A 16,024-nucleotide genomic window follows, 5' to 3' on the forward strand; every position below is an offset into this window, starting at 1 on the left:
GCCCCTACCACTCCCGCAGCACAGGCAGCCTAGCCCCCTCCTGTTGTGCCACCCCACACCCCAGAGCAGGGGCAAGAACAAAAGGCCAGAGGTGGGAGTGGGAGTCTGGAGACCCCGGCCCCACTGCCACGGGAGAGATGGGCAGGAGCCACACGCCACATGTTAACCACTCACAGGCCGGCCACCCGTGGAACAGCTCTAGGTTAGTATCTATTTATCAGCTTGTCTGTACTCTGTAGATAGCTATATTTTTCTTCTCCGCAGTTCCTGAAACACCCCCGTCGGAAGTGAGTGGGGGAGGAGGCAGCAGGTCTGAACTGGTCATAACATGGGATGTAAGTTGTCTAGCTAGAGCCTTTCTTCCCAAAGCCATCGGTTTCATTCAAGTTCCTTTTAAAAGATTAATGTCTCTGGCCACTGTGACATTTCATCGAAGCCGGATATGTGCTTGTTAACATTCTGTAATGCGAGCTATGCAAATTTGCTTTCTCTCTTTGCTCTTGTTTGTTACTGTGCTAGAATATAATCAGTTGAAAATGTAGCTAATGTGGCCAAGGCTGCTTCTGGCTTGGCATAAATGTAAAAGAAAGAAAGAAAGAAAAATATTGTTCAAAAGGTCAAGGAAAGGAACTGAGCTTTAATTGTGTCAGCTTCCAGTGCAGTTTTGCCACTTCTTGATTTCAGTTAACTTTGGACTTAACATGCTAACAGTTAGGCATACAAAGGAAAATTGGGTAGTCCTTTATATTAAGGAGTCCATTTTATAAAAGGTTAAATATCAGAAGTGTGTTATATTCCTAGGTACTATGTAGTTAGCATTACAGCCACATCAGTGGATGGTATTATAGTTGGAAGCAATACCAGTAAGCAGCTTCATGCTCTGTTGGATTATTAAAAGATCAGTTCATCATTTATAAACCATAGTCCATGCTTTTTTCATAGCCCATTCCTGAAGAACTGCAGAATGGTGAAGGATTTGGCTATGTCGTTGCTTTCCGACCTGTTGGCACTACAACGTGGATACAAACTGTAGTAACATCTCCTGATACACCAAGATACGTCTTTAGAAACGAAAGCATCCTGCCATTTTCACCATATGAAGTCAAAGTTGGTGTATACAATAATAAAGGAGAAGGGCCATTTAGTCCAGTAACCACAGTGTTTTCTGCTGAAGAGGGTTTGTGATTGAATTATCTCTCAAGCAGTTTTCTTACCATGCAATACCTATGAGAATAGTTCAACAGCTGAATGATTATTGCCTTAGAAGATATCAATGAGGCCATTTTTAATTAGGAAACTGACATTTTTATTTCCCGGTTCACCAGTGTGTCTAATCTCCTATGTGTTTATTTCCAAACACAGAGCCTACTATAGCACCTTCCAGTGTCTCTGCAACTAGCCTGTCATCTTCAGTCATTGAAGTTTCTTGGACTGCCATTCCTTGGAAAATGAGCAGTGGAAGGTTACTGGGTTACGAGGTAAATGAATCTGAATATGCTCCCTTCACTCAGATAGCATGGTCATAATTACTGCATTCTCTCTCCTAATCATGTATTTACAGGTGAGCAATCACAAAGTCTAGAGTGGCTGCTTCAGCTAATCACACAGTCATTCTGTGAGGTTTTGTTATCACATAGACCTTTTGAGGGGAAGATACCCGAGAGACATTTTAGTCAAGGCTGGACTATATAGGTGCCTGTACACAAGCGCAGAGGCTGCTCTGATGCACTTTAATTGTAGCATGTCGGGGCAGACTTGATTAATTCCCCCCTGTGGCAGCTCCCCACTTGCCTCTGCCACGCTCCCGCTGCCACCTGCAGGAGCTCGCCGTGCCCCCCTAGCGTCTGGGGGCATGTGGCATTCATGAGCGGGGGTGAAGCCAGCAGCTGGCCTCACCCTCCTGCTCTGCCCCCTCCATCCCCATCAGGCTGACGCTCTGCTGCCTCCAGGGAGCAGGGCTGGGGTGGGGGGCAAGGCCCGCTGGCCCCAGCCCTGCTCCCTGGAGGTGGCAGAGTGCAACAGAGTGGGTGGGCAAGGCCAGCTCTGCTTCCCCCCGACTGGCCCTGCTCCTTGGAGGCAGCGGTGGCACGGAGGGGATGGCAGGGCAAGCTTCCCCCTCTCCCACTCCTGGGAGGTGGGGGGGGGTAGGGTTACCAAGCCCCACCCTCCCAAACCCCTTCATTCTTGACAGGAATAAAATACTCTGATCTTTGAACAGAACTCACACATTCCCTTGTTTGCTGACAGTTTACTAAATCTGCATTATTAAGTCTAATTACTGTAAATTCACTAAGTCTGCATTCAGAATGAGGATTTCAACAGACATAGAGCCATAGAAAATTAGGGTTTGAAGAAACCTCAAGAAATCATCTAGTTCAACCAACCTCCTGCTCAAAGCAGGACCATCCCCAGCTCTCATCCTAGCCAAGGCTTTGTCTACCCAGGCCCTAAAAGCAGTCCAGAAGCTGTACCTGCTGCATGACCAACCTGCCTTGGTACCTGTGGGACCTCCTGCTGTTCATAGATTGTTTGCCTAGAGAAACTATTTCCTGCTTTCCATACAATACTTCAAGCCCTGAAAATAAGGATGTTACATCTTTGCACAGCTGATTGTATTCTTTCCACTTTACAGATAAATATGAAATTGCAGATGCATGACATCCTCATTCAAACTGCTGAGTACAGAACAAATTGGCCTCAACACTGGATGGTTACATGCGTCCCCTGTAATACTTCAGAAGTATCTGAAAGGTCTGCATTTCTTAGCAGAGTGCCCTTTCATTTTTCTTTCTTTTTTTTCCAGTTACCAAACATACTAGTCACTCTGCATCTGAAATAGCTCCTCCAGTTCATTCAGGAACTGTAATTCTATTCTTCTTTAGAACATAGGTACAAAATATTGTCACCTCAATAAGTGCTTGGGAACTTGGCCAACTAATGAGCACTGTGGCCCTTCCGCATTCATGCTGATTAAGCATTTGATGCCACACTTTGTTGTGCTTGTGTTTCAGTATTATATCGACTTACATATTCAAGGTGTGAAGATCCTGTAGGTTTGGTTGTGACCCTGTTCTCATTACTAATGCAATGATTCAGAGACCCAAATCACACAAAGCCAACTAACCTGACTTATGGCCTCTGTACAAGAAAGAGGGTGATGAGCATGGACCATCCCAGCTGGCTGTGCCTCAGTCATCAAAGTGACTAATCAGAGCGTGGAACAGCCAGGTATCAATAAGCCTAGCTTTTCAAAATACCAAGGACTTGCCTGGAGGTCATTTGTTCATGCCAAACTTATATATATGCCAGAAGAGTTCTCTCCCCCAGGTTGGGCCAACTGGAGCGAAGTATCTCTGCCTTTATTTCAAATGGTCAAAAATATTATAAAAGTTACTTTTTGAGAGAGGTTTTCAGTGGTTTTGAAAAATCAAACATCTCAAACACTCTAGCTGGTATTATCAGACTGCAGAGATGGTACCCAGTTTCCAGGTAGAGACAGAAGAACATTTGTACTTCTCACTTTTTTTCTGACTCACCTTGATGTCTCTCTTTCTAAATGCCTCGGATAACACAGAATAATGAGCACATGTTGTGTTTTGTTCTCTGTGAGGAAAGTCATGGCTTTGCCTCTACTGATACGTTGCAAGCGGCAGCTTCTACTTCTAAAGGGACTATCTGTAAGATGGATACAGTTTTCTAATCTTTCTCATTTGTTTTGTACATAAGCTAATGTTTTTCCTTGCACAGTCATCTTTGTAATCCAAATAATATTTAATATTTCAGCTTCCTTTTTAAAGCTGTAGTAAGAGAAGTGCTAATATGACAGACAAAGGCTAATAAGCAATAGGGATATTGTGAACATTTCTGAAACTTTAAGGCAATGTTACCACTTTTAAAAGAGTAAAATGGACTTAAAGGAACCAAGATACTACTCTGGATGAACATTTCATTGTAAGCAAGTTTTAACTAGTAATACTTTGTATTCACTAGGTCAGGTACTGGAATAACGGTGGAAAAGAAGAATCTTCAAATAGAGTAAAAGCTGCTGGAAATGAAACATCAATAAGGATTACAGGCTTAAAGAGTAACTTGCCATACTATACAGCTGTCCGGGCATATAACACTGCTGGAGCAGGTCCCTTCAGTGCCACAGTAAATGCTACCACAAAAAAGACGCGTAGGTATTTACACTATAAAGAGGGGAGCGTGATAACGGTTCATCGTCACTTTTGAGCAAAATGACATTGATGGCAATAGGCTTCGTAACACCTGAAAATGATCCGAACTTTTTTTATATGAAAGATTCAAGTTCAAGCCATCTACCTTTCTGTCAGAAGGGTCATGTCTGTGTAAACTCAGGCGTGGCAGTGGACCTGAACCACCTGCCTTGATTATTGATTTCTGAGCTCTCCAGTTGCATGCATCTTAGTGACAGGAAAAATTAAAACGGATCAGATTTCAATTTATCGTATGCAAAGGAAAGCTACTGCTATTTGAAAGAAATGACTCATTGCATGTTTTAGGGCTTTACAACATTTGTAAGTCTTCATTTTTGAGGTGATGTGTTGCCTCGCCTCCAAATTTTTTTTCAGATCCATTGCTCATTTTGGCTGTATCCTCTTGCCAAGTTATTCACAAGATTGCCACAAACTGATCACTCTTGAGGACATGCAAATACTCAGAAGCAGTGATAATTTTTGCAGGAACAGAACTAGTCTGAGCATGTTCTTACATTGGAACACAATTCCAAATCAGTGACACAAATGTTGAAGAATAACTAACAAATGTACAACTGAACCCAGATAAAAGGTCAGATCCACACTCTGGCCTGATTCTGATATCATACTTTTGTAGTTGCACCATGACTGTCTTCAAGCCAGTTCCATTACATGAGGCAGTTTATCAGAACTGGATGGCAGGGGGTAGGGCTGCGGTCTAGTTTGGGCTTCTACTCTTACCCAAGTTTCTACCCAAACTTTTCCCAGTGCTGCGTACCCAATAAATACTAAATGCAAATCGAAGTGTGCCAACTTTACAGGGTTTACAGTCCAAGCCTATGAGGAGAGACTAAGGGACCTGGACCTCTTCAGCCTCCGCAAGAGAAGGCTGAGCGGTGATCTTGTGGCCACCTACACATTCATTACGGGGATGCGGCAAGGGATCGGAGATGCTCTGTTCACCAGGGCGCCTCTTGGGGTAACAAGGAACAATGGTCACAAACTGACAGAGAGCAGATTCAGGTTAGACATCAGGAAATACTCATTCATGGTAAGGGTGGCCAAAATCTGGAATGGGCTTCTAAGGGAGGTGGTAATCTCCCCTACCTTGGGGGTCTTTAACAGATGACTGAATAGACATCTGGCTGGGGTCATCTGACCCTAGCACTCTTTCCTGCCTAGGCAGGGGGTTGGATTCAATGATCTGTTGAGGTCCCTTCCAACCCTAGCATCTATGAAACTTCAAGAAGGTGGTTGGGAAAGCATTACAGCATGCTAACATCCAAGTAGTTGTGCTGTTTTTTAAAGGGGAAAAGCATTGATTACTATTTCCACTTTATAACTGCCTTAAGCTGCTGCTTCTCCAAATTTTCAGGTTGGTGTTCCTTATTCAGAGACAGACATTTACTGATTTCCCCCATACACACACACTGTTTGTTTGGGGTTTTTTTGTTGTTTTTTTTTTTAACAGTAATCACCAATTATAAGGCAAAGCCTTTATTATTAATTTGTGTGTATTATATTATGCGGGATAAGTAATATTTCCTTTCCTTAAGCCTGTAATAAAATGTACTTCACTTAAGCCTGTAATAAAATGCACTTCATAATCCCTTTCTCAGGAGTGACAGCACAGGTTGAAAATGGTGCCTAAAGCCATACTAGCTTGATTCTACTATAGGCTTTGTATCAACCACCTTTCATACCAGCTTTGTTCAAGTTAAATACCAGACACACTTTCATATTTCTAGGAGAGCGCCTTTTGTTTTTTAACCTAGCAGAAGCAATTGCCTTCATCACTGAAAGTGACCCCGTGGGAAACGTTGCTAGAACTCGCCCTGAGAGTTTCATTGTTTTCAGTCCCATCAGACAGAATTAAAAGCCAAGGTACCACGTAATGCTCCTTTAGCACATCTATTCTGTCCTCAGTTTCACAGATCTAATAGTGAATTTCACTTCCTGTACTGCCATTCTGGAACTAAACCTAATTAGAAGTTGCTATGGGAAAGGCAACCAATCACAGTTCCTTTCAGCATGGGACTTCTAATTCTCATCACAGCCAATTATCTCACAGTTAGCCTATAATGATGGGAAGTTGTTTCTTAATTGTAACTTCCTGATGTGGTACAGAAAGATGTGAATATAAGTTTCTGTATAGGTTGATGACTAGTAATGAGTATCCTGAAGATTAAACAAGGACAAACCAGTTGGTGTAATAATTCCTGCAGCACAGTGCCCTCGTTCAAATTACCTTGCTACCATCATATAATCACTGAAGTCAAAGATCATTTTCAGTTATCATAATTGTATTAATTATAAACTTTCTATCCAAGCTCACAGAGGTTGGGTTACATTAATGGCCCCAGCCGTGAGAATTTTCTATTGTTGCCTAAGTAGTAAGCCAGTGAAAGCAAGACCTCAAACTATTGTCTTCCTGTTAACTGCTGGATACTGTTTGGCAGGCAGCAAGTGTTTTGGGTTTTTTCCAACGCTACTTTCTATTATTCTAAGATTATTTCACAAAGTTTTGCAGTCCTTTTCAGGATTGAACCCTGTCCTGTCTGCTTTTATCCCTCGTCCTCTTCCCCCCCCCCCAAAAAAAACAACCACCCACTTTATACGTTTTTATATTTGAAGGCAAATATTAGGAATTCTAACTCCAAAAATGTAATGTATTGTTCTGCCTTAAACTCATGGTGTTATGGGACCAAGCTCAAAGAATCAACTCTGCAAGTTTTAAGTTAATGTAACAATAAAACTGACAAATAGCCTGCACAGAAGTCCTGATTATGCAGGGTAGTTAATGTATGGCTAACCGTAAGCATCGGGGTCTTGACAAAGCTTATTGGACTGTTCACAGATTTAGAGTGAGTTCAGCATCTGTGTAAGTACCATATCATAGTGGGGTCTAGCACAGTGTGAACCAAATCCATTTGTTTTGGTCATTTAAAATAAATGGCAGCTCTCTGTGACTAAGGCAAATAGAGGCATAGGAGGTTGCTCCTGTAAGTCAAATGGTATACACCAGCATGCTTTATGTGTTACTATTTTCATTTCTCCGTATGCGTGTAGATGACATATTAGTACTTTTTATGTATTTATAAAAGTGATAATTTCCTTCTCAAACAGCCTTAATATCAATGTGTGAAAACTATTCAACATACTCCACTCTTGAGAGAACAAAGAGCTTCCTCTGGCAAACTCCCCTTGTACTTACAGAAATTGAGTATTAGTGCATCAGGGTAAATCCTGTTCAGTATGTAGAAGCCAGTTGACACTGCCAAGTATTTGCTTGACTATTTAGATTAATTCTCTTAAGCTTTGCACATACAGTTTTTTTGCATCTGCTTTGTTCCTGTACAATCAGGTTTTACTGACATGACTCTTCATGGCAAAAAAATCTCAGGCTGCATGTGTAGCAAAGATATTTTAAATGTGTTAATGTGAATATGCACTGGAAATGTGGACCTTGCAAAGTCCACCCTAGGTCCTTAGTGTGGGTCAGTAATGGAAATTTCACCATTAAATCCTAGACTTGTGACACCTGAGTGACAGCTACCCACTGCCAGCTGGCAGTAGCAATAAGCTGGTATCCTTCAAAAAGAGGTTAGGCATGCGGGGCAACATTTTTTTTCAGTGGCTGGTGAACCTGGATGCCTTGTTTTCTGGGAATCCTGTTGACGCGCTTTTAAAAGTTTTGATTCTAGTGGCTGAAAATTGTTTTTTCCTTTTCCCTTAAAGGTATCTCTAACCGACCACTCAAAATTCACCGGGCTTTTTGGAAAATACCAGCATCCTCCTGTCAGGAAACAGAGAATGCTTTGCCCAGGAAGCATGAGACGATTTAGCTGTTTTTGCTGACCAATCGCATCTCACCTAACATCATTCTCATGACATAATCGTGCCATACAGTTGAAAGGCGGGGATTGAGTAGGGGGAAAAAAAATTTCAAATACTTCTACACAACAAAATACATGCAAGGAAATAGCAACAAATCTGAGGAATATCCATAAAATGGGGGAAAAAATGACCAAAGGTGTCAAATTCATTGCAAAATATTTGCTTAACAATGTTAAGCCTATAAATGATATAGGCTTCATCATTCTAATAATTCACTCTTTATATACCCTAAAACAGTTGCTTTTGTTTGGCCATATTTAATGAAGACCTTAGACAAATCAGCCTTGGAAATAACACTGATGTGCCACTCTCTTTCTTTCTTCCTTCTGTTTTTGCAATTTAGTCTCTGAACCGTGCCGTGTACAAGTAATGATCTATTTGAGTTGCTTTTACATCCAACGTGTAATGACAGTCAATTACCTGAACTATTATTTGCTACTGTGGAATAAATCAGTAATGCCAAGGAAATTAAAATCATGCTTTCATTTTGTATTTCAAGCACCCAGTCAGCCACCAGGAAATGTTGTGTGGAACGTTACAGACTCAAAGATAGTTCTGAACTGGGACCAAGTGCGAGCAATGGAAAATGAATCTGAAGTAACTGGATATAAGGTAAGGGGAAAAAAAGAGTAGGACTAGAATACTTTATAGCACCAGAGCTTTTTGCAGTAAGCATTTTCTTCAGATTTATTTCCAAGGCAACAAGTTTAGAGCAGTTTTCCATAAATCTTGACCGCTGGAGGTACAATACCATGCCCAAACCAATCTACAGCAGCTCCTTTTCTATTTCTTATCAGTATTATAACATTTGGAATAAAACAAAGTAGTCCAGGTTCTCGGCTGGAAGAATTTGGTACAACTCCATCTGTCAGACTGATACTATCTTAGCTAGCTTATTTATTGTGGGGAAACTTTCAGCACCTTGCTAAAATAGCTGTAACATCAGTTCAGTCACCAGTCAATTGTACAAATGCGCACAGACTTCTCCAAATCTACATCTTACACAACACATGGAGAATTATAGAGATAAGCTGCATGCGGGATACAGATACATAATTATTCCTGTAATTGTGGGCGCCTGGGTGCCTGTATTTTCTGGACTTAGGCACAGATGATCGTCTATAATGCGAATGCATATGTAGCTGCATGCATACCCACCTCCATGTGCTCGGTCTACACATGCATACTTAGGCACAGGCACTGATTCTGTTTCCCCTCCCTAAGTGGTTTTGAGGCATGCATGTGGCTGAAAGACTGCCATTTAGGTGCACCGAGGGACATTGAATTCCACCCCAGCGTTAGAAAACATCACACCTGTGCAGTTAAGTTCCCTGACGTAATGTTCCTTCCATGCTTGCCTAACTTCTTCCAATACAGCCCATAATTTGTATGTTTTAATTAGCTGCCTTCTCTGCACCTTCTTACTATTTATTGCTTTAAGTGGTTGATCTAGATAATAACACATCCAAATGTTAGGCTAATTTATGGAAGATTACACTACGAAGAAACTCTGTGGAATAGTTTATTCTTTTGTTATTGTACATTGTGCCATTTTAGATTAAATCTGGAATGAAAGAGCTTGATTCGTGTTATCTGCTTTCATTGCGTTTCTAAATATTGAGTCTAATTCTGCTTATATGAAGCCAGTCAAAAAGCTAGGAAAGGAGGATTAGAAAAAAGTAATCCAGGAAAAAAAAATCTAATTAAGTGTTGAACAGAAGAGAGTGGAAGAGCTGCATGGTGGCATTGTAAAGAATACTGTTGGTTTTGTATTTCAGGTTTTATACAGGACTAGCAATCAAAACAATATGAATGTGCTGAACACAAATAAGACATGGGCCGAACTTTTGCTGCCATTCAATGAGGATTACATTATAGAAGTAAAAGCAACAACTGATGGTGGAGATGGAACTAGCAGCGATCAGATCAGGATTCCCCGGCTAACTAGTATGTTGTCTCTGATACGAGTTGTTCTTTCTTACAGTAATATATAGGGGCCCCAACCGATATAAAAACCCTTTATGCCAGGTGTTAGTAGGACACGGTGCATGCCCTGCTGCCTTCTTAATCTAAACGGGCAGTGGATGAGGGGAAAACAGACATACAAAGAGGGAAGCACCTCATCCAAGATCATCAGTGGCAGAGTTGTGCCTAATTCGATACCACTGAGATACTGTCTAGTGGTGAAAGAGATGCACAAGGAGCACAAATTCATGAGTACGATTTTTGGTGTACTTGGGTCCAATGGGAGTGCGAGGGCGAAAGTTATCTCATACCTTCTGTATGCAGATCACAGCATTGGAAACGGTGGCTGGTTTGTAGGCACGGCCAGATGAGGCAAGCTCAGACTCCGTGGCCATCTAGAAGGAAGGGCAGTGATAATAATGGAAAAGGCTGATTTGCTTAGGCTTGTTTGCTGGGAATGTTCATGTTTAGATGCTCTAAATCCTGGAAAGTCAGAGCTGAGCCATGACAAAAATTTGGTCCAATGCACACTTCATGAAAAATCAATTTAAGGTTTTGGTTTGTGAACGTTTTATAAACAATCTATGCCCCAGTGTCAAAATGCAAGGCAGTCGCTGAAGCCTAAGGTTCATAAATTCTTCTATTGGAGCTTACTTTAATCAAGTTCTACAGTACAAAAATTGGCTAATCTGGCATTAATAAAGACATTGTTAATCATTTATATTTCACCCTATAAAGTACTTCAGTGACGAGTATCAGCACTGGCTATATATATAAAAAGGTTGAAAGACTAATTTGGCTATATTACACACACGTTGCACTATTTTGATTTAGTTTACCAAGTCATTACAGGACTTTGCACCTGACAGCCATAGCTGGCAGCTGAAAAAACCTGCCTTTGTACGAATTGCGTCCTTATTGATTTTAAAAAATAAAAAAAATCCATGCTTGTACTCTGTATGGTAATAAGATAATAAAAAAGGCAATTAACATTTATCATGCCCTTATGTATGACAAACTTCATTCTGTTGGACTGGTAAATTGCCATATAATTTAGACAGTAGTATATATTTTTAAAAATCTGATTTTTGCTTTTTATGTGGCTCTCACTCTTAGCAATTATAACCCGAAATATAAAGAACGTTCAGTGAATTCTCCCAAAATGTTAATATATTTAAATATATTGTAAATATTTATCACATTTTGGTATAATTTTCGTTAGCAGCAGAAATGAAGTGCTATATTAAAATCTCTTCTGGAAAATAATATACACAGCTCATAGGTAGCACTTTTAGAGACAGCCTATATTTTTGCCTTCATTTAATCCTGAACTTTTTCATTTATCACAGGTATGGACGCAAGGGGTTCTGGTGCATCAGTCTTGAATGTCTACACTTTATCCAGTTTCATACCAATAGTACCCGTCTTGACTTTTAGTGCAGTGTTGTGGTAATACATGTTCATTCATTGAAACAATGGTTCAGTTAATAACAAATAAGTGCTTTTAAAAAAAAAAAAAAGAAATGCAGTGGTTATGCATGGTTTTCTCAAACTCTGATGTGTTTTTAAATACTTTATATTCCATTGTAAGTTAAAGTAAAAAATACCATATAAAAATCAGCAAATCCTTTTAAAGGAAACTAAAATGCCTTAATACTTGAACCAAAGGAGTTTTCATTTTCCATACTTCAAATATAAAAGAGAATAAGAGTGAATAAAATGGCACGAAGGTTTGAGAGTTTCGCAGAGCTTCATATAGACCCGAGGTCTTTGACGAATTCCGTTTTTGCAGCAACACTGTACTGGTTTGAGCATGTCTTGTGTCATTGTGATAGAATCACTCTCATCCACAAAAAAGATGAAATTGCAGGCATAAATAATTGCAAGTTTGGTGACAAAACCTATATCAACTTGAACATTAAGAAAGTGGTGTCTCTACCAGTAGATTTGGATAAGCTTACATACTGTCGTTTTATAATATCTATGTTAAATCTACCAAAAACACCTGGTAGAGGTGGAGGAGATGGAAAAGACCTACTATATCATCCAGTCAAATGCTTTGTCCAAGAGACACCACTTCCTCTGCTTCTCTTGGAGATTACGCCAGAGATGCATGTCAAAGGTTATTTGGGTTTTTTTTCCCCTACAGTCAACGTACATTTATTTGAAGTACATAATTCTCACTGCCCGTCTGAATATATTTAATTTTCTCACATGCCCTGCCACCTTCATTTCTTAACCAGGGTACCAGCTCCATAGTTCCCATTAAATTATTTCTTCATAACCTAGCTCCCCTAACTCAAAGGTCATTTTTGGTAATGTTCTCTGAACTCCTGCCAGGAAGTTTCAGAATATGAAGTGCCAAGAACTGAGCACCGTATGTGAGGTACAGGTACAACATAGCCTTATAGAGTGGGATTATTACGTCCCTGCTCTGTGATGTGGTGCTTCTGGATACGCAGCCCAAAATGATCCTGGCCATTTACTGCCATGCTGCATTGCCTAAATCCAGGCATACGTAATTCCATGTTTCCTGTTACTCCTGATTTTTCTTGGGCATTGCTGCTACAACGAGTTTTCCTTTCTATCGCAGAAAGATACCTCTATAGCTAAGCAGCTCTACATATCGGAGCAGCGCTGGCATTCTAGTGCATTCCATGGGCATCATATAATGCTGGCAATACATAATGCTGGCCTTTATATATATTTATTTATATCTCCTTTACACACACATTTATATAAGCCAAACCTTTCCTAGCAGTATATTAAAGACATGCTCAACCTGGCACATTTGATTTTTCTACAGTTGCAAAGCTTAAACAAACCACATTTACTACTGTATGCAGCTTTCAGTCCAATACCGAGTTCCACCCTATCAACGTTCATGTGACATGCAATGATTTTTTTTCTCTTACAGTTTCTCAAAATATTACTGTGACATACACAAAAAATTAAAAGTCAACCTCAAGAGAGAAGTAGGACCATTAATATTCTATCACTGTAAAAATGTTTTAATATGCATTCAGCCAGCAAATTAACATTCTCGTTTAACACGCACTCATTTGCTAGCTAGCTAAGCAAGACGTGTATATACTGTACATACATCATAAGGAAACATAAATGGCTAGTTGCTTTCCGGTACAGCTAACCAGTGATTTTTTTCCAAACAGTCACAAATGGGGGGGAAGACACTTTCCTAGTAAATGTATATCTCCGTTTCATGCAATGAAAGGTGAATCTTTCTATTCTTGTTTAAGACAGTTCTACTTCATGTTCCTGTACTGCCATTTTCATGACTACTATTCTATTGTATTATTTAATTTCTAGTTATATATCTCCATGAGATATGTACTGCGTACCTTGTTTCATATTGAAAAGTATGAAATGTATCCTTAAACTTCCAGCTGTGTGTGTATCCTATGGTTATCTGTATGTATTTTTTCTATTATTCTAATAAAATATTTATAACAGTGAGGATTACTGGTCTCTTTCAAAATACGTTCCACTCTTCACTGGAGATGCATGAACTCAGGAGTCGCATCGCAAAGATGCCCAACCAAACACTTACCTACATTTCTAGCAGTGTTAATACTAACTGTCATATCTCTGTTTTTTCCCCTACCTGTGCTAGAGGGCAGCCGGATCCATGCCCAGTAAAGTCTAAAGAAAAATTCTCATCAATTTAAATGTGTTTGGTTTGGGCCCACACACTTGGGTTTTTTTCAAATGTGTTCTGTGATGTAGATGCTCATAGGCTTACTTTGTTAAACATGTAGCTGGCCTCATTACAACACGTGTTTGTTTTTGACGGATTTCCATCTTACTTTTATTATTGTACCTTTAAAAGGGGAAGTAAAAACCAACTGAATTGAACAGTTGACAATAATGTACCCGCTAATCTGTTCTGCCCACTGTCCTGTTGAGCGCCATAGAGCACTGACTTTCTCATTTCCCTGTCAGTAAAATTGTAAGGTTTCTACCTTCGTAAAGCACTAAACTACAGATAACAAGGAGCTAGAAATGTATTGGTAATGGTGGTAGTAGTAGCATTGTTACCATTATTGATGGAAACTTTATCAAACTACCAAAAAATGACACGCCTCGTATGTCCCTAATTATTACCCTCTACCAATAACCTGCCCAGTCCTTGCACACCCAAACTTCCTTATAATTAGTGACTTAAACCTGTAAATAAATCCCGGCTTCGGGCACTGAACTATAGTCACATTATGTCACATTTTCAAGTTACAGTCCTGCCACCAGTTAGAGCAGTGAGCAGCTTTGTGCACAGCAACAGTCCTACTGAACCCAGAACTGGCCTGTATTGGCACTTTCTTCCATGCCCTTTAGTTACTTTGCTCTGGCCAAGATCCATTTTTCTCACATTTTTAATCTTCCCCAGATCTCACAAATGTCAAGGGTTGCTTATTTGGCCACTGCCACAAAAAAACCAGAGCGTCCCGTCCCCCCCTCCCCAAAGGAAAGATCCATCCTCCACTTGTCTGTCATTCAAACCCTGTGACACAACTAGGTGCCATTGCCTACATGTCTACCTTACTATGAAGTCTAATGTATATGCATCCTACTGAAGGAGCTAATTATGAACCAGCTAACATTACATAGCTACTACCTATGTAGTGGGAGCTGATCCAAACATTGCAATACAAGCTGTTAATTGCCACATATTTTACAAGCTTGAACAACAGGGCTAGGGACAGACATTCAAAAAGCCTGAGCCTGAACTGATTTGTAAGTGGATAGACAGTCACTCTGACTAGAAGCTGAGGGGCACTAGAGTAGCCCTCCCTTCCCTTCCCTTCCCTTCCACAATGCTGAGCTGAGGCCAAGAGGACTCCCTCCCCCTCCTCACTGCTCAAGGGTGGAGGGGTTGCCAGACCCTGGCCCCTGGCTAACACTCTGAGGCAAATGGGGAGTTGGGGTGGGGGGCGGGGAGGGAAGGGGCAGGGAGGACTGCATGTGTGGACTACATGCATCTATTAATGATACTGAGCTTTTCAAATCTCCTTCTCCCTGCTTCTTCATACTGTCTGCAGCAAACTGACAGGCACTGCATTCACTGCAAGCCACGTCATTTTTCACACCTTTCTGCCCCCTGTTGAACATTGACAGACTGCGGGCTTTGAAGCAACCCCAGCAGGGAGCTTAGCAGAACACAGAGGTTATCAGTCCATCAAGAAAACAAAAGCCTCACTCAGTAGGTCAAGCTCTTCTTAAACAGCTTTTTCTAAGACTTTTGTAATTACCAGCTAATCTGTTGATTAGGTCAAAAAAAGCCCTAAGTAGACACTGTTCTGCCTGCCTTTCTCTCAGTGAACTTTGGAGAGAGACGCACACAGAGACATCTCTCAGCATTAGCAAGCATGGCGGGGTGGCATGGTCAGATGCTGGCTCGGGTCCCTGCTGTGGGAGAGGGGGGAATCCCCACTTGAGCAGTGAGCAGGGGGAAGCCAAGCAGATGTTACTGTGCCTGCAGTCCCCTGCCTCTTCCTCAGACAGCCCAGCCCAGGGATGCAAAGCATGCTGGGAGACTCTGATCTAACACATCAGGAACGGGTCTGGGACAGAAGTTGCATAAACTGGTTTGACCCAAATCGGTTCAGTCTGGTACTACATTCAACCAGGCTTATCTAAAACCAGTCTCAGCCATTTCAAACCTATGTTCTGTTACAGATTTAAACCAGTTTCTGATCACTTAAACCAGGTTTATGTGCAACTGCTGTCCCTAACCTAGGACATCAAAAGGCAATATTGTCTCGATGAAGCAAATTTGTTTGTTTGGCGGGGGGGGGGGTTATAGTTTTGTTTTTAATGGCAATTTTGTCACATGACTGTGCCTTGCCAGAGGCCCTGCGTTGAAAAATGACCTCAGCAAAAGCATTGCACTGCATTTCCCCAAGGGCTCCAAGAAACCTATTTAAGATTAA

General features: G+C 40.9%; 1 protein-coding gene across 2 annotated transcripts in view; it reads left to right on the forward strand.

Moving 5' to 3' along the window:
• Positions 1–13,549, forward strand: part of CNTN3 (contactin 3) — a 227,926-nt gene extending 214,377 nt beyond the window's left edge. The window contains exons 15-21 of one of the 2 annotated variants that reach the window (XM_090022819.1): positions 265–335; positions 943–1,177; positions 1,363–1,478; positions 3,991–4,177; positions 8,614–8,726; positions 9,893–10,061; positions 11,429–13,549. In XM_090022819.1, the coding sequence (XP_089878945.1) occupies positions 265–335; positions 943–1,177; positions 1,363–1,478; positions 3,991–4,177; positions 8,614–8,726; positions 9,893–10,061; positions 11,429–11,532 (995 nt within the window). In that variant the 3' untranslated portion in view covers positions 11,533–13,549. Of the gene's footprint in view, positions 1–264; positions 336–942; positions 1,178–1,362; positions 1,479–2,632; positions 2,752–3,990; positions 4,178–8,613; positions 8,727–9,892; positions 10,062–11,428 lie in introns of those variants that run through there. The other variant, XM_090022820.1, reaches the window with a different exon arrangement.
• The last annotated feature ends 2,475 nt before the right edge of the window (positions 13,550–16,024 follow it).

The sequence above is a fragment of the Crocodylus siamensis genome, chromosome 11, assembly GCF_052110815.1.
Source record: "Crocodylus siamensis isolate JL-2025a chromosome 11, ASM5211081v1, whole genome shotgun sequence".
NCBI classification, from domain to species: Eukaryota; Metazoa; Chordata; order Crocodylia; family Crocodylidae; genus Crocodylus; species Crocodylus siamensis.